At 39.5% G+C, this 19,392-nt stretch overlaps 1 protein-coding gene across 1 annotated transcript; it reads left to right on the top strand.

Annotated features, from left to right (window-relative positions):
* The first annotated feature begins 5,494 nt into the window (after positions 1-5,494).
* pitrm1 (pitrilysin metallopeptidase 1) lies at positions 5,495-18,916 on the top strand. The gene is made up of 27 exons (XM_071490569.1): positions 5,495-5,709; positions 6,616-6,718; positions 7,042-7,148; positions 7,398-7,549; positions 7,783-7,897; positions 8,083-8,179; positions 8,635-8,795; positions 8,979-9,105; positions 9,335-9,423; positions 9,729-9,857; positions 10,052-10,165; positions 10,890-10,986; positions 11,512-11,646; positions 12,745-12,883; positions 13,286-13,402; positions 13,540-13,669; positions 13,876-13,996; positions 14,365-14,441; positions 14,530-14,695; positions 15,925-16,025; positions 16,201-16,321; positions 16,415-16,465; positions 16,803-16,915; positions 17,213-17,338; positions 17,612-17,757; positions 18,276-18,378; positions 18,598-18,916. Exons 1-27 carry the CDS (start codon positions 5,663-5,665, stop codon positions 18,689-18,691), a joined length of 3,078 nt encoding a protein of 1,025 aa, XP_071346670.1. The 5' UTR covers positions 5,495-5,662; the 3' UTR covers positions 18,692-18,916.
* Positions 18,917-19,392: the final 476 nt, after the last annotated feature.

Raw genomic sequence — 19,392 nt, 5'->3', positions numbered from 1 at the left:
TTACTGCTGAAGTAAAGAGAGTGGAGAAGATGGCACTAGACTGTCTGCACTATACATGCACTTTGTAGGCGGGTGTGTGTGTGTGTGTGTGTGTGTGTGTGTGTGTGTGTGTGTGTGTGTGTGTGTGTGTGTATCCACAGTGTACCCACGCACTCAACGCTCAGTGTTCCTCTGGAGTCTCCACTCAATAAGTTGGCAACAAATGCAAAACCTGCGAGATCAAAGGGAATATCACCCTGCTAATTCAACTTCAGATCAGAGAGAGATCTTCAAATTAAGCGCGAGGTTTTGAAGTAAACGCTGTTTTGCCACCACATTTCATTTATTTTCAGCTCCAGCGCCCTAATTGGCCCCAGAGGTGAGGAGGAAAGTGGATGGGATGGGAGTGCAGACTCAGGGCCAACTATCCATCTAAAATGTGCACTAATGAAAAGGTCTGGGGAGAAATTGACATTTCGGTGCTAAAAGAGCAAAGCCATGTCAGATCGGCTAGTGGCCAAGCAAAGAGCCCTGTGGGACTTGTACTCTGGAAGCAACTCAATATTTCATATATCATATAGGTATTCATTAGAATCTGCATAATATATTTTCACACATTTATCACAAAATATGTCCAGACACAGAATTTGACCTCTTTTGTTACCTACTGTATGTTGGTAAAACTCTATGAGCAACTGTGATGAGGACACAGGTCCCACGAGCGAACAGGAATCAGGTTGAACATCTAAATTCTGTGTTATTGTTTCCTGCCTCAATGTTTTTGCACTGATGGCTGGAATCACATAACTTCATTCTTTCATACATGTGGTTCATATAGTCTGGAACAGCTTCACTCCAAAACACATTTCCCAAATCAATCTAATTTCAGACAAAAATGTTGCTGGATATTATTCAATATCTCAAAATTACAGTTCATTACATTCTGTAAAATGTAAGATTTCATACACAAACATCTCCACCAGCTCACTTCTATTACCCAGTGCAAAAGATGACCTGGTGTTTATATGGCTCAGCTGAGGGAGAAAGCACAGCTCTGCCTTCCAAAGATGGACCATGGCTTAAAGTAAACAGCCCATGATAGTTTATTTTATCAAATACCCAACCTTTATTTGCCCTTTGTGAGGGGAATGATAAGGCCACAGCGAGGGCGTTATGTGATAAACCTTAGCACTGATACAGCGGCTGACCAGTGCAAGCCAAAATGCCACCATGCATGTTCCGCAGTACTGCAGAACTTGTACTGACAGGAATGTAATGACCACTGAATGATTTCATTATTAAGGCACAGAGATTTACCAGCAGGTTTTGGTACCATTTTCGTCAGGTTTTTTGCAGTGTGGATGGCAGTGTTGCTTGGTCCATGCTGAAATTTCTCGACGACTTTCAGATAGATTGCAATTAAATTTTGCACAGACTGATCCCACAACATTTTCTCTAGCATCATTGTGTGGTCAAAATTTTTGTTTGTCCAATATTTTGACCAAATTCCTGAAAATTACTTTGATTTTTCAAATTAGCAATTTCTTTCATTTAAATCTTAAATTTTAATTTAAAATTAGATTTAGATTGAGAGGTTAATACAGGTTACCAAAAGAAAGAAAAGGTAAATTCAGTTGAGTTGTTGGATCAAGGGCTAACTTTAGAGACTTCAGGTGCAGGTTAATGTTGGTGTTACTTGAGGGTTTGGTTCACTCTTGATAAAAGAAACAACTGGATGGAGACAGAATAACTTCTTAAGCTGTAGTTTACTTTTCTCCACCCTTCATCCACTTCACAACCGCAGTACTTCCTGTCTCCAAGTCACATGTCACTAAACTAACCAGTAAGAGGCTAGAAGGACTTAGACTGAGGTAAATAAGAGGAAAACTAGAGACAGGGATTCAGGAGGTTACTGTTACTATTTTTAAAGGTGCACATGTAAATATGTAAATAATAATTGTATAAACATAAATATGTAAACCTTACGTTAGCATTAGAGCATTAAATCTATTGACCTGGCTTTGTGCGTAGATGGATTGTTGAAACAAGAAAGTTCCTTCCACAAACTGCTGCCACAAAGACTTTCCCTTCCCTTGAGCTAAGAAATTGTCCAAAATTGTGCCATTTTGGCCATATAGCATATATATCAATGAGAATATGTAGCAGTTTGTTGCTGTAGGAAGAAACATCCATGATGAGCAAACAGTCGCTGGATAACAAAGCTGAAAATACAGAAGTGAGGAAAAGTGAGGTTTTGTTTTCCATCTGACACTGATGGATAGCTTAAGCTGGATGAACCAGCATCTGGACAGTCCAGACCTTTATAAAATCCTGCGGATTACCTGAAGGAAGGAATACATCAACACCAGCACGCCACCAGTCACTCACATCCCAGACAGCACTTCATGTACAGCATTGTATATATCGAGAAATATGATTTCTCCTTCACCTAAATTACTGTATGCTTTGGAAAATATATTTGCATTACATTTGAGGCTTTACTGTTCACAGCCACATTGTCAAATGTAAAAATACCTACTTTTCACAAACACAAAAACAAGTCTTGTTTGTAGCTTGACCATCATGTGTTTATTACTTTATTCAAATAAGGACTTTGAGAGCAGAAGTGGGAGTTTGCTCAACCTCAGAGAGGCATAATCCTTCAGTTGACTTTAAAGTCACCATGAAATGAAAAATGACTTTGTCAAGTTGTTTGCTAATTTTCCCCACAACAGTATAATCCTATATATGAATAAATTGTAAAATATGCGCACATTTTGTTTTTGTGTGACTACTTTTTTTTTTTGTGACAAACTTTTTTATTTCATTTTCCATTTTAGTTGATGAGGGTGTATTGTTTTGTTATTTTCATCAAAACAAACAAACAAACAAACAAAACATAAGTAAGAAAATGTGTTTTAAGTCTGCATTATTTCATGTTTCAGCCGGAGCACATTAAATTAACGAGGCACAATGCATGCATCCAGTTTCAGAATGAAGTACGTGGTTTGCACATGAAAACAGCATTACATGAAGTGAAGGGATAACTGTTTAAAAGCAGCAATGTCATGCAATCACTGAAACTATGTCCACAGTTTAAATATGATTTCCACATTAAATTTCACTGAAATTATGCCAATACAAGATCACGTTTTGCTTTTAATGAAATCAAGTTTTTTAGATGAATACTTTTTGTAGCGTGTCTGTTTCACTCCACTTTGTGTGACCAAGGTTTTTGCTGATAATGAACATGCAGTGGCAAGCTGGAGCCAGCTACCACGTTGGAGGACTCTTCTGCTCTGTCAAAAAGCCTCCTGCCTCCTCCACCAAGGCCACCTATTCATGCTGCTGGAAAATCTCCCACATGCTGTCAGTGGAAACACAAGGGATGACCGTGGGTGCCTCAAAAGAGATTCAAAAAAAAAAAAAAAAAGAAAAAAGAAAGGCAGCCTACTGTTGCTGTCAATGCTGGCAGAATGATTTTTTTCAAGGAAGAAAGAAGTTTCACATGGTGCTTGAAAGCCTGTACTATAATGAGAACTGACTGCACTGTCCCTATTCTTATCCCATAAGATTGCATTGTGAGTCTCCAGTCCTCTGCGGTAGGTTTGTAGTGACTATATAATACCTTTGTAACCTTTTTGTAATATACTGATCTCCAAGACAGCTGCATTTCCTTCCTGTTAAGAGTTATTTAGTCTCAAAATGCAAACTGCACAGAATGTGGCCCCTGAAAAAGACACAGCTGATATACTCAAACTGTTCCAACCATGTTCTCCTGTATTAAAATTAATTAACCGGCTGATTTCAGGTTGTTGCTTTGATCTCGTAATTTCATACCCTACCACACTGAACAGTAGGACCATCCTTACAAACAGGCCTTATGCAGCTGAGCTTTGCTCAAACTCTGTGACCATTATTGAAAGTTATTGTTGATATTCCAGTGTTTCAAATACGTCAATCTGGCTTCCATCAAAACATATATAAAATAAGATGTTCCTAAAATTGAAAATTGAATTGATGATACAGCCAGGACATTATTAAGGTACAGTAATAATGCATTTTTTAATATGAACACAGCACATTGAAGGTTGATTTGGCAGCTGGTTGAATGCCCCTAGGGGGACCCTTGTGTACTCTGATTGCTTGTAACTAATATAGCACAATATCAACTTATATGACTAAGCCCTAAAGGTGGGTCCTGCTTAATTACCTTGTCTTAAAAGTGTATGTTGAAGATGGTCCCTGTGTCAAGAGCTAGTTTTAAGACCTGGCATTTTGCTTACTAGATGCATATTCCTATATTAATTTGAATGGAGTAAAATTACAACACAGCAAACCTGGAGAAACATATTATTATAGCACTGGACTGCTGTGCACATTGCACAAAGAGTGGGAGGAGTGGGAGGTATTAAGGGCCCAGCAGCAGCTCATTTTGTCCCAGGGTCTTGTAACAGATTAATCCAGCAATGATCACACACAGTATTAAATAAGCACTGGTATAAGACCACACAGAATGAGAACAGTACATTTGCAACTTTGCACAGTCTCTGAAATTTTGATGCACCTCAAAAATAACCACTCTTTATTAATTTAGCAGGAATTAAAAGGAATGTCAAGGAGAAAGTAAAGGTTGAAAAAGATTTCTATGCCAACATGCAACCAGACTTAGGTTTAAGTTACATCAATGACAGAAATAGGTCACAATAAAATAAAACACCCATCACTGATAGTACAAGTTAATATCAACTGCAAAAGATTTCTCAGTAAAAAAAAACCCATCTTTTTTATTAGAGTCTTTATTCATTTTTCAAGCTCTATTGACTGCAATGAAATCTGCAATGTCATTGCTAAATAAAAGTTGCTAAGCAACGCTGACATGCAGTCTGCATACTGTACAATTTAATGTAAAGGAATATACGTTCAGAAATGTAAACATGTGGGTAAATGTTACAGTTTTTTGACAATAAAATTGTACACTTGAACTTTAATGATATGCGTGTCCCACTGCGGTTTAAACTTTTGGCCCCCGGAGCGGAACATTTAGGACAGAAAAACTGGGTCTGCGTGTGTGTAACTTTATCTAAATAACGTGATCTTATGGCGACGCCTGCGGGAGGAGAGAGAGAATCACATTTAAACCGAAATAAAACCAAATATAATCAGTAGGTTTTTTAACTAACCCTGACGTTACATTTGAAGGTGCATCAAAGCTAAAGTCTGATTTTAGATGGTGTTTAATTTATATTACTATATATCTGTCCTTCAAAAATCAATGACGGCTTAGTAACTTAAAGTGATTTTACGTTAAGCCAATCAAATTGGTTCTTCTTCCGAGCTCGACCAACCAGAAACAGGAATGCTTTGATGTCGAGGTTCGGTTTACGGGGTGCCAAAAATTGCTCAGTGTTTATCTGTAGAGTTTCATTGTCGTAGGATGGGTATAACTGCGCAGGAAATGACTGTGAGATCTGCTCTCCGCGCAGTTGCTACGCAGCTTTTTTGTGTTGCCGTTACACAATCGAGCCAATGTGTCAACTGCGAGGGACGGCATGAGAGGACACACCGGGATGCTTTTACGAAATAATGCGTATTTATTGACAAGATTGGTTGAAAATTGCGCAGTTTTATAAACGGACACAGCGGAGATAGTCGTCGTATTATTTCAGCCGCTGACAAAACCATGTTTCGGCAAACGAAGGCGGTTCTCCAGAAACTTCGACATCTGAGGTGAGTTTAGCTAACGGTTCAGCAAGTCAGTCTGAAGCTAACACACCTGGCGTGTCTCACCGGGTTAATGATACCTGTGTTCTGCTGGCTCTGTATCGTCACGACAACATTTACTGACTGTTTGTGAAAATGTGACAAGATGTTGTGACATCGCAGACGACAGGGAGCTTTGACTTTGTCGAGTCGTGACATTAACTGGTGAAACAAACTGATGCAATCAGAGATGAGACAGCGTCCCTTTGGAGTTTATTGTTAGCCTAATAGTTTTATATTAGCTATTCTTGAGCTAATTTATCCAGCTATTCGTTAATTGAATAGCAGGTTCAGCCACCTGGAGGCTGCGAAATATTTATATACTAGTCAATAACTATTGTTGGGAGTGTCAGAATAAGTTCAAGGAAAGCAGCAGTGATACTGGCTGACATGGATGTTGGGCCATTTTATGTGATTTAATTTTCATAAATGGTCTAGAGATTTAGCAGTGTTTAGAAATGAAGTAGTATTTGCACATGGTCTCACGCCAAGTAGATGCTTGCTTGTCAAGTAAAAAAAAAAACATTTGCACCATGTGTGCCATAGCATCATTATTAACTCCTGGACAAAGGCTTTATTTAGCTGGGTGGAGGATTGTTGTTATTGTTAGAACCAGCCTTGCCATATTTTTTTTTCCTTGTGAGTTGAGGGTCAAAAGACTGAGAGTGTTGTACGCTGCACAAATTGTTCAGCCCTTGAGACAAATTTGTGATTTGTGATACTGGGCTGAATAAATAAAATTTGGCTTGACTTCTGTGGGCGTGTATCAGGCAGTACACAGTATACTGTACACTGTGTCTGTATTTGTTTGAACAGCAATGGCTAAATTATTCTGTATGCTATTAAATACCCCCCACTCCCCACCCCTCCTAGCTTCAATGGGCAGCAGCACACTTGGAGGCTAAAGAGCACTTCAGCAGAGAGGGCTCTTCAGTACCAACCAGGACAGAAAATCCATGGCTTTACAGTTAAAGAGGTAAGTGTAATGCTCCAGCTTTATTTTGGGTTTTACCTTGTTCTTAATGACGCTGGCACATTGCAACAGTCTGCTAACTCTAACCTGGGTAAGCTTGGAAATATAATAAGATCTCTACTTAAAACTCTTGGTTGGTAAACCTAACTTGAGTCAAAGTAGCATGTTTTAAGGCTTATGAAGTGATGTTGTATAAACTCCGTGGAGGTCTATACACATGGAAATATGTCCTACAGGTGAAATGGCCATTTTCTGGGTGAATTTCCTCTATTTTATGATTGAAAATCTCATGATTTCACTGACCTTCTTGTATTGTTTCTTTTCAGGTTGTGGCAGTCCCTGACTTGTTTCTCACAGCAGTGAAGCTGACTCATGATAAAACTGGAGCTCAGTACCTGCATGCAGCCAGAGAGGACTCCAACAACCTCTTCAGGTTGGTTTGAAATGTCTTTCAACAGCTCTACCTATTTATATTCATGTGAGAAAAAGGATTTCAGTGTCGTAGAATATGTTTGTTTTTTTTTTGTTTTTTTTGTCCGTGAAATTAGAACTCGCGTTTGATTTTGAAATGTTTGTGTTTATGTAAAAGTGTTTTGTTTCTACAGCTTTCAAGTCTCTGCAAAACCTTGTACAAAAAAAACAGAAAAAAATGACACCTAACATACGGGTTATTGTGTTTCAGTGTCCAGTTCAGGACAACCCCTATGGACAGCACGGGGGTTCCCCACATCCTGGAGCATACGGTGCTGTGTGGATCTGAAAAGTATCCCTGCAGAGACCCTTTCTTCAAGATGCTCAACAGGTCTCTGTCCACCTTCATGAACGCCTTCACAGGTACAGAAAATCATATGGACCTAAAAGCACAAGTGTCCTCTGAGCCTGTGAACAAAAGTTGTTATAAGTGTGTTTTATAATTCACAATAACATCCTGCAGCCAACTATAATTATTTTATGTTATCTCATCTCATCTCATCTTGACAGCCAGCTACAACTATTTTATCTCATCTTATCTTATCTCATCTCATCTTATTACCTACCTTATTATAATTTTGTTTCCTCATGAACAGCCAGTGACTACACCATGTATCCATTCTCCACCCAAAATGGAAAAGACTTCCAGAACCTTCTGTCCGTCTATCTGGACGCAGTTTTCTTCCCTTGTTTACGAGAGCAGGATTTCTGGTGAGTGTTGACTGTTGCTGCAACCTTACTTTCATTTTACTTTCAGTTATGTTGTTGTGATTCTGCTTCAGTCTGGAGCTCACTCTATTAGACTAAAATGGATCATGAAGAGTGTTAGTGAATATCACATATTAGCTCTGTCACAGTCAAATCAGAGATAGGAGATTGTAATTTTTTTTTTCTAGGCAGGAGGGCTGGAGGCTGGAGAATGAAAATCCCACAGATCCCAGCTCCCCTCTAGTGTTTAAAGGAGTGGTCTTCAATGAAATGAAAGGGGCTTTTGTAAGTAAACACTTTCTCGATCACTGCCATTAAACTTTCATATGCATAACAATTATCTATTCCCATATAGTACGCTGTATGTAAAGTCAACATAATGTTCCTTTAGTATAGGCTCAGACATCCTAGATGCATACAGACCATTCAGGCACACCGGGTTTCAGGGCACCTACTCCCCAACACTTTAAACATTTATTGCACAAATGTCTTTTTCCTATTTATTATATAGATCAATACACTGATGCAATATAAAACTACAAAAGAAAAGGTAAACTTAATTTAAAAAAAAAAAGAGAGAAAGGAAAAATATTTTCCTGTGTTTGGAAGCATAAAAACAAAAAAGAAAGAAGATTAAAGTTGAAAATAAACATATTCCACATGATGTCTGCAGGTGAGGTTAGGACGTTATGAAGGATCATCCTCTGCAATTTCACATGTGTGTTTTTGTGTTGTCACAGTCAGACAATGAGAGTCTGTACGCCCAGCACCTTCAGAACAAGCTGTATCCAGACCACACCTACTCTGTGGTGTCAGGAGGAGAACCTCTGGCCATCCCTGACCTTACCTGGGAGCAACTCAAACAGTTCCACGCCACACACTACCACCCCAGCAATGCAAGGTAGAGGGCCACACACACACACACACACACACACACACAGCCTTGAAAAGTAAAGGAAAAGTGAAGCTACAAACACTGCTTTATGTGGATTGCATGTTACATTTCAGAAAAAACATGAACTCTAAAAGGGGAATAAGATGAACAAACACACAAAATTCACAGTGTGTTTTCTAACATCTTCAGGTTCTTCACCTATGGAGATTTACCTTTGGAGCAGCATCTAAAGCAGATTGAAGAGGAAGCTCTGTCCAAGTTTGAACGCATCGACCCGAACACAGAGGTCCCCCCCCAGCCACACTGGAGTAGCCCTGTAAGTCTTTCAATCAGACACATTCCTGTAACATTTAATGGTGAAAGTGTATGTAATCCAGACTACAGGCACACTCAAAGGTTTCCTGTAGCATTCACCAAAAAAAAGCCTATTTTATTTTGAAAGTCCATAAAAATGACTCTGAGTCAGATCATGTGCTGCATGTCTCTTTAGTGGCTGTATTGAATAGTCACTCCAGTCTCACTGTGAGTTTTCTTGGTTTCCTCAGAGAGAGGATCATGTGACCTGCAGCCCCGATGCTCTGGCACCAGATCCATCCAGGCAGAACACGCTGTGTGTGAGCTACCTGCTGGGAGAGTAAGATCACATCATCTCTTCCTCCTTCCTGCTGTGATTCACGGAGACGTTTGTACAGAAACACATTCTGGAGCAGAATTACCTTTATAACATTATGAGGCTACAGATACTGTTTCCTGCTTCTTGTGTTGATCTTCTTTGACCTTCACCTACGGTGACCTCTGTAGTAATGCTGACAGTGTTTTAAGAGGTGTCTCCCTTAGTACAACAAAACACCACACAGCAGTTCTCTCTTAAAAGTGACACTTTGACCCTGCTCTGTTATCATCTAACATCTGATCTCATCTTCTTTTTTTTCTGTTCAGCATCACTGACACATTTGAAGGGTTCACTCTCAGTCTGCTGTCGTCTCTGATGATCTCTGGACCAAACTCTCCCTTCTACAAAGCTCTCATCGAACCCAAGATGGGAACTGACTTCTCCTCTGTTGTAGGGTGTGTACACAGCCTTCAAATTAATAACAAACCTCTATCACACCAAGTTTGGGCCACCTGGAATTAAATTTTTACCAGTGTGGCTGGAAAGCTGACTGACTGAGCCATTTCTTATCCCGCTCAGATCAAATCACCTCAAGTATTAGACCATTTATGTATTTGTTGAGAGCTAATTAAAACTTCCTGTTGCGTAGTTACGATGGCAGCACCAAGGAGGCGTCGTTCAGTATAGGACTGCAGGGAATGGCTGAAGAGGACACGGAGAGGGTGAAAGAAATCATCAGCCAAACCATCGATGACATTATAGCGTAAGTCCAACAGTCCCAGTGGCTGCTCTGGTTTCTGCAAATCTGCTCTTGTACAGATCTGTTGTTCTGATAAAGGTGTAAACATTTGATATGCTAAAGTAGATTTGCTTTTATAAAGGCAGGATTATCATTCATGACATCTCTGTTCACTATCTATCATTCAAGTTAGGACTGGTGCTGAATATTGTTTGGTTTGATGTGGCAGAAAGTGTGAATCTACTGTTTACATGTAGCCTTTTTTTTCTAAAACAGTAGAGAGAGAGGGGTTAAAAGGAACAGAAAATATTCTACAGGCAAACATTAGCCAGGCGCAGCAGAAGTCATAGTCATGTCATGTTAAAACTGGCTCAAATTTTGCTTTTGCAGCTTCACCACCACTTATAATGTGCATGACTCTGACAAAATCTGGCTTCTCTGTTTCATCAAAAACAAACAAGCTAACTATGTACATCTATATTTATTCATTTTTTGTGTTGTTTTTTTCCAAGTCAAGAGTGCTTGTGTTACCCCTTAAGGTAAAAACTGCACAATATTTCTGTTACATTTCCCTCCTGGAGTTTTATTTCTCCAGTCCAGAGTGATGTGCAGAATACAGCGTGACCTTCACTGTAGGATCAGCTTATCTACATGTGTAATTAAGAAGAGTCTGTTAAATGAGCCTACAGGAAGAAAACAAAAAGATTTTCACACTACATGAGTCATTTCTGCTTGTCATTCGACACAGGAGTGGCTTTGAGGAGGAGAGGATTGAGGCTCTCCTCCATAAGATTGAGATCCAGATGAAACACCAGTCCACCAACTTCGGTCTGTCTTTGGCTTCGGTGAGTTCACTGCTGTTTATCTCTTAACCTTCATTTTGTTTCCACAACCACAAGGACACTGGACATGTTTATAAAGCTCCACATGGGCATGTGAATGTTAGAAACATTAACAATGTCAGTCTGTGTTCTCTGCGCAGGTGTGCATGAAATTTTGTGTTTTTATGTTATTAAGTGAAAGATGTAGGATGTTCGATGTTTCATCATGTAAACTGAGCTTTTTATTTGCATATTCATTCCTGTTGGATGTGTTTCTGTAAATCTAGAGGTCCTCCTCTTTGACCAAAATGTATATTTCACCAAAAGAGTGAAACGTTTGGTCTGACACTTCACCTCAATTCATTTCACAATCAATATTTCAGATTATAAGAATTATATACGGGCATCAGAAGACAATTTGTCTTTCATGCTGTGGAATTTGTCAAGAGAAGACAGAGATACTTTATTGTTTCATTACTGTGGAGATGCAATTTTTCTGTGTTAGTTTCATCATTCTTGACATTTTGTTTGTTTTTTTTGTGTTTCTAGTACATAGCATCATCATGGAATCACGACGGTAACCCTGTACAGCTGCTGCAGATCAGCAACAGTGTTGCTAAGTTCAGACAGACCCTGACAGAAAACCCTCGCTTCCTTCAGGACAAAGTCAAGCAGTACTTTAAGGTGAGTGAAACTAGTGTTATTTTAAATATATGTGTTTGTGTGTCTCCCATATTATCACGAGTGGATTGCAGAGGAAAACTAGAATTGCACTCAGTAGAGCACAGATGTACATCTAAGACAAACTATTCTATACGTCTGTTTAGCTCTGCAATAGAAAAATAAAATGAAAAAGGAAGTGGTCTGATAACAGAAATGATTTGTTTTACATAAGATCCATGCGGCATTTCCTGAGAAAGTGACTAAAATATAAAAAAATGTTTATCTATCCTATTGCAATGTTATGGAGAGTTATAAATGGCATTACTGGATCTGCCCCTATGACCAGATCTGCACCAAAATCTAATGGGTTCTGGTCCACGTCCCATCCATCCTTCCAGTTTGGTGCAATCAGTTCATGACATTTTGTGTAATCCTGCTGACAAACAACAAACACAGACCCCAGCCAAGAACTTCAAACAACATACAAAAAACTTTAAATTCATAGTAAATGATTCAGATCTGCCCCAAAATTTTACGGCCTCTTCTCTGGTCCATTCCTTGTCCCTCCACCAAGTTTTGTGCAAATCATTTCAGTACTTTTTATGTAATCTATTGACAAATAAATGGACATTCATGAAAACAGGATAACTTCCTTGGTGGGGGTAAAAAGGGACAAAATGCTGCAGACATTCACATCTTTATTTGTAAATAGTGCAGGATCAGATCCATGTGGCTGCACCATTGAGAATTGGGGGAAAAAGATACACACACACACACACACACACACACACACTGAAATGATGTTTTTAAAATTAAATTTGAAAAAACTTTAAACAAAAAGGACTATTATTGCAGGTCTATAATGTTGGCAGACAATGTCCCCTGCAGCCTTCAGGGAAGAAATGTATTACAAAGTTAATTCTTAATTTTAATTTCTTTTGATCCCTGCACTTTTTACCAGCACTTTGGAGCTGGTTGGGTTTCTAGTATCTTGTATGAGGTCATAGCAGGGCAGATAGTGACAGGAGTGACTTCATGTCCGGTTCTTCAGTTGACTTTTAGGGTTTGATGCTAATTCCTGTTGTTCTGTCCCCCTTTAACTCCACATTCACCCTGCAGGAGAACACACACAGACTGACCCTGTCCATGAGCCCTGATGAGGCCTACCTGGAGAAACAGGCCCAGGCTGAGGAGGAGAAGCTTCAGAAAAAGATCCAGGCTCTGTCTGACAGTGACAAGAAGGAGATCTATGAGAAAGGTAGTAACTTGTGAAGTTGCTCCACAGAAAATGTTATATTTAAACTTTTTATCCCCTACCTGGAGTTCAGGGTGAAGGGACTTTATGTAGATGAATTAATTAATTGGACTGTGGCTGCTGAGCCACAAAGTGAATTATTACTATTGACACTGTCAGGGGGAAATCTCATGTTTCTATATGGGACACCTACAGGAGGATATAGGATAAAAACATCTAAATGAGACTGTGTTGCCATGTGAGTAGTCATGTGGGTGGCCTGGAGGGGCCCTAACTCTAAAGACACTTCCTCAGTCCTCTTCAGTTACAGTGTCTGATACACATTAGATTACCAATGTAAAGTTTACAGTATGTGATTGAGGTATCCACTAGGTAATACAATTATTTATGTCTCTTCCTGGGAAGGTCTGGAGCTGCTGGCTGCTCAGAGTAAAACCCAGGACACCTCCTGTCTGCCTGCACTCAAAGTGTCCGACATCGAGCCCACGATACCCATCACCCCCGTTCAAATCAGCACCGCAGGTACAGCACAGCATCGACTATATTACACTTGATGTGACATTTGCACAGCGATTGCAGCGTGGTATTTTTATCATCATCACTCCAGTCAGGAGTGTTGGATGACACTCTGAAGTGCATCCCCCTCCTAATCTCCACAGGAGGCGTGCCGGTTCAGTACTGTGAGCAGCCCACCAACGGCTTGGTTTACTTCAGAGCCATGTGTAGTCTCAACACCCTGCCAGAGGATCTCAGGCTTTATGTCCCGCTCTTCTGCAGTGTTATCACCAGGTGAGTTCATCTGTAAGAACAAGACGTGAAGGGCTCTGGTGGGGGTCAGCGATTTCACACGCAATTTATGACTATGATACATGCATGTACACATAACATTCAAGACACCTTCCACACTTCAAAAGCTCTTACTTCTTTTTTTGCCTTTATTAAATCTATATCTTCTTCATCTCAGTGTTTGTGCATGTTTCTGTTTGTTTCACCAGGATGGGCTCTGGAGGTCTAGACTACAGACAACAGGCCCAGCAGATGGAGCTGAGGACAGGGGGCATGTCTGTCTCCACCCAGGTCATCCCTGACTCCACCCAGCTGGACATGTATGAGCAGGTCAGAGCCCAGTCTGAGTCCCCGGTCTGTCCTGTGTGCAGCTTTCATGTGGATGTCGTGCTGCGATCCAAAGTCATGCAAATCAGAAAACTGTAAACTCATGTTCACATGGTAAATGGTCCAGTTTGATTCCCTGCTGTTTGCCCAGTGCATGCTGGGATAAACTGAAGTAGATAAAGAAATGAATGGACTGCAGGGCCACAACTTTTACCCGGAGAGAGTAGAAATGAGTGAAACATTAGTGATTCCTGACTGAAGATTTATTTATTTACTCCTGCAACTTTTGAACCACAGAGATTTTGGTGTGTAACTGTTTGTTGACTTTGTGATGAAGACTGACTCCCACAGTTGTGTGCTCTCTGTCTCAGGGTATCCTCCTGTCCTCCTCCTGCCTGGACAGGAACCTTCCTCACATGTTTCAGCTGTGGAGCGACATATTCAACAGGTACCTCTCATCCACTGGTGATGTGAGCAGACATCACTCAGAAAAGCTGTGGCAGAAAATTAATCAGACTTTAATGTCTTTCCTTCAGCCCCCACTTTGATGACGAGGAGCGCCTGCGAGTGCTGGTGATGTCGTCAGCACAGGAGCTAGCCAATGGGATCTCATACTCCGGTCACACGTATGCCATGACCCGCGCCTGCCGTCACCTGACACCAGCAGGAGACCTCCAGGAGAGTTTTAGTGGAATGGAGCAGGTACCTAGTGGTCTTGAACATCCCACTGTTGTCTTTCACTGGCTCTCCTTAGTATTACAGCTCCAGAACAGCTCTACTGTTAAATTTATTATTCATTTATTTATTGCTCAGCCCCACATTCAATTAAGTCATATTGTGAACATATCATGTTTCATTTTCAAGGTTCAAAGCAAACTTTATTAACCCAGAGGGGCAGTTTGTTGCACCGCCACCAGTAAATAAATACAATAAATACTGTGGTGGAAAAACCACCTTGAGAGGAGGGTCCAAGTTTAAATATCCTTTATTCACATAAAAGACCTGAGTTTGTCTCTGCAGAGTACGAGACTGAAGAGTACGCGGAAGTACACTCATATATACATCAACAGGTCCACACCTCATGTCCATTATCACCAGTGTCCCTCAATCTTCTGGTCACTGTGACCTTAGACAGGTGTTGGACCTTCTCAATGTATATTCCTTCCTTTTTCGATACTATATGACCCCAGTCCCCTAGTGTCATGCCCTCACCTCTGCTTGCATTTGCTCCTGTCCTCATAAACCACTCACAGGCTCACAATGCAGCTGTTATTTATATGAAATGATGATGATAATAATAATAATAATTAATAATAATAATAATAATAATAATAATAATAATAATAATAATAACAAAGTAAAGTGAACGATTAAAAAAAAACTGTAACTTAACTAAAACTGTAGTTATTGAAGTTGTTGAAGTTATTGTCTGACATGATGCAACGTCAGTTTATTTGTTATGTGGTTGTGTCTGAATTTCTCCTATTGAATGTGATGCTAATGAAACACAAAGCAGGTGCTGCTGATGTTTGGGTCAAGAGAGACGGATTCCTCCTAAAGGTTCAGGAACACTGCTTAGCTAAAATATAACAGTTAACAAGATCAACACAAACTGACCCCACACCCGACTTCCTCTCAGTCAAACTGTCTCCATCCTTTACTTAAAAAATTCATAATGACACTGTTATACTTACATTTGAAGTGTAATCCTCAGGCTCTCTGTCGACACTGTCTGCTGCCTTATTTTCATTACCAGCACGCAGGGAATCTTGGCATAGGTTGGGCCACAAATGGGCCAGCCAGGTCGCGCCGCTGTAATGCACTCGGTGTTCAAAAGCAGCCTCCGAAGGACCCGGCCCCTGAACTGCGACACAGCTTCAGTTTTCTTCAGTCTTTGTGTTGTTGATGTTTTGTGTTTTGGTTACTTGAAGGTGAAGTTTATGAAGAGGATAGCTGAGATGCCAGACCTCAGCCAAGTTATCAGAACACTACCCAGGATCAAAAAGCACCTTCTCAACCCAGACAACATGAGGTGGGTTCATTTTCAGACCTGCTGCTGAGCACTGCAGGCTTTTTTTTTGCTGTTTGTGTTTCCATAATTGCTGCAATTTAACAAAAAGATGTCAATGTAAATGTGATCTACAGACTGTGCATCATGAACTTAGCACAGTCGTGTCCCTTCTGATCTAAATGTGTGTTTCTTACAGGTGTGCAGTGAACGCAACTCCACAGAAACTGTCTGACACAGCGACACAGCTGGAGAGTTTCATCAGGGACATCGCTGACAACAGGAAGGAACGCAAACCTGTCAGACCGAATATTACTGAGGTGAGGTTTCAGCAGCTACACTGAGAAAATACCAGTCAGAATATTTATATAAATCTCTTATACTTACTCTTTTATGTGATTCCTTTAACACAGAGACCACTAGACCCTCTGGATGACTGTGGACCGTGCAGGAAACTAATCTCTGTAAGTTCATTCTAGCTTCTCTTACTCTGTGCTGTTTGTCATTTTAAATCTGTCACATTGAGTTTACTAAGTACTATAAACAAACCAAGCCCAAAACAGAAGGAAGGCACTGTTCTTCTCTAGCAGTAGCTGATGAGAGACAGGCAGAAAGACAGGAAGTTGTTTTTGCAACAGGGAGGGAATATGGAAAGAGTTAAGTCTTGATTTTAATACTGACCGTTAAGTAAAATATCAGACTACTAGTTTGAGATAAGTTCCACCCACCATCAATTAACAGTATAGTCTTTTCTCTGAGGAAAATTCCCTGCATGTAAATCTCAACATTGTCCTTCCTCAGGAGCTGAATTTCCAGCCCTGTCAGATGAAAACCTTCTTCAAGATGCCCTTTCCCATCAACTTTGTCAGTGAGAGTATACGCACAGTACCGTTCTCCCACGAGGACAACGCCAGGTAACTGCACTATTATTTAATCACTTAGATGAAAGATCAGCCAGACGGAAAAAAAAACAAAAAACAAACTACAGAAACTGAGTGCTTAGATTTCACCACAAACATCTTTTGCGTATTTTATGTTCGTTCTTTTCTCTGAATGAATCACTCAAATTAACAACAGCTTAGAAACAGTTTGTTTTTCACCTTTTTATTAATTTTGTACACAATGTGAATTTTGCACAAATTACTTCAGTTTATTCAGTTCAGTTTTTTATTTTTCTTTATTCCTCTCTCTCTCTCTTTTTTCTCTGTCAGTTTGTGCATCTTGGCGAGGATGATGACGGCTAAATTTCTTCATGGAGAGATCAGAGAGAAAGGCGGAGCCTACGGTGGTGGCGCCAAGATGGGAGGAGGCGGTCTGTTCTCCTTCTACTCATACAGGTGGGCTGACTTTTACCACAATATTCTGTTTCGACTCCATTCTATATTTATATAAAGTATTTTCTGATTACCAGGCAAGTTGACATTTATATTTTATTTATATAAGTTTTTTTTTTTTTTTTTTTTTTTTTTAAATATATATAAATATAAATATATATATATATATATATATATATATATATATATATATATATATATATATATATATATATATATATATATATAATATTCAACACTGAATACATAAATAAATCCATGTCCTGTGTCTCTCAGGGATCCCAATTCAGTGCAGACGTTATCTGCTTTCCGTAAAGGCGTCGACTGGGCGAAGTCAGGACAGTTCACTCAGCAGGACATTGATGAAGCCAAACTGTCGGTCTTCTCCGCTGTCGACTCACCTGTGGCCCCCGCAAACAAAGGTAAGGCTCCTCCCATCAGTTCCCTTAGTTCACATCAAATCTTTTCAGCATTTTACTTCCAATACAGCAACATTAACATTATGAAACCTATGAATATAGGTTCACAGCTACTCTATTTAATGCTCTTAACAGTCTTTTAATGATTAGAAATACCAATACATGTAATGCAGGTGTTTTTAGGTGTCTTGAATAGAGATAAAATTTTTGTTTTGTCTCTAAGCTCTCAGTGTTGAGATCAAATTTCATAAGAAAATTTCAGAAATGTTTGAGTCCCATTTCTTATTTATTTGTATCACTGTAGGTTGAATAATCACTGGGTTTTAAGATATCACTTTGAAATGTGAGAAATTGTGATTTTTTTTTTTTTTTTTTTTTAAAAGCTTTTTATAGACTTGACAGTTGATGATTTGATAAGTAGGGTGATTTACAGATTAACAAATAATGAAAATAATGTTTGTTTTTGCCACATTTAATGTGAAACTGTAAATTCTGACAGTAGTTTGGTGTTTGTGTTGCAGGAATGAGTCGTTTCCTCAGTGGAGTCACAGATGAGATGAAGCAGAGGCACAGAGAAAGACTCTTCGCTGTCACTCATGAAAACCTGGTGGATGTGGCCCAAAGGTAAAAAAAATAAAAAATAAATTAAAATTTTAGTGTGGTGTAAAATAAAGTCCCAGTCATGCTGCTGCTGTTATAATTACTACTAGAACTGTTTCTGTTATGTAGTCATAGCTGTAACATCATTTAGAAATGTAAACAAACAAAGAGAGACAAAGGGGAAAAAAATCTTCCTGTAATACAAAGTGTGAAGAATGTTTTCCTTGTGTTGTTTCCCTGAAGGTACCTGAGTATCGGTCAGAGGACGTGTGGCGTTGCCATCCTCGGTCCAGACAATGAGACGATCAACAAAGATCCCTCGTGGATTGTAAAATAATCAGCAGGTATTTTCTAATTGAAAACTTGGACGTCTGTATCACAGTGGAATGACTGGAAACTCACAGGACTTTTTTTAAATGATGAGAAATAAGATGAAGAGGAGGAGGAATAACCTTTCTTTCTATTGATTCCGTTATGTATATATTTATCAACATGTAACTATTTACATTATCATATATTGTGATCAGGAGTCAGCAGCACTTAAAAGCCTTTTGTCACCATATTTGAGTGAGTGATGTTCTTTTCTCTGCAGTAGGAGTTTATGGTTCCTCTGTATTAATTTGTCTAATTTCTGTAGTGACAAAAACTAAGGAAAGGCACTTGTTTGAAATAACTACTGCAAACGGGTTTATGCCAATTAGAAGCATCTGCTTCATGTTGTTAATGACTCTGAGTTTCTGATCACTGGTGTCTAAAACCATCATTTATTTGCTGCTGTAAATTCATTTTTAGGGAAATTTGATAACACATTTTAACCAGTGTAGCAGACAAAAGGTTAATGCACACCTTCTTCAGTGGTATTTAACCCTACAGATAGTTTTGCATTTATTTAACCATGTTGTGAGATCTGTCTGAGATTTCTGCCTCCAGCCCAGAACAATGGAGGTGCAGTGTCTCTGTTACTCTGATGATCCACAGAAACACTTTTCCGTTGCTCCTATAGAAAGTAGAACTGTGGATTATTCAGAGGAACAGGGG

Source organism: Trachinotus anak, unplaced genomic scaffold (assembly GCF_046630095.1).
Source record: "Trachinotus anak isolate AG129_WGS33_773 ecotype Australia unplaced genomic scaffold, CSIRO_AGI_Tana_v1 ptg000012l, whole genome shotgun sequence".
In the NCBI taxonomy this organism is placed as follows: domain Eukaryota; kingdom Metazoa; phylum Chordata; class Actinopteri; order Carangiformes; family Carangidae; genus Trachinotus; species Trachinotus anak.
The sequence above is the reverse complement of the archived record's forward strand: the minus strand, read 5'-3'. Positions and strand labels throughout refer to the sequence as shown.

Coding starts and splice junctions, on each gene's coding strand:
- pitrm1 (XM_071490569.1), top strand. CDS start 5,663: ATGTTTCGGCAAACGAAGGCGGTTCTCCAGAAACTTCGACATCTGAG. Junction 10,987..11,511: donor TCGGTCTGTCTTTGGCTTCG/GTGAGTTCACTG, acceptor TTGTGTTTCTAG/TACATAGCATCATCATGGAA. Junction 17,339..17,611: donor TTCTCCTTCTACTCATACAG/GTGGGCTGACTT, acceptor TGTGTCTCTCAG/GGATCCCAATTCAGTGCAGA.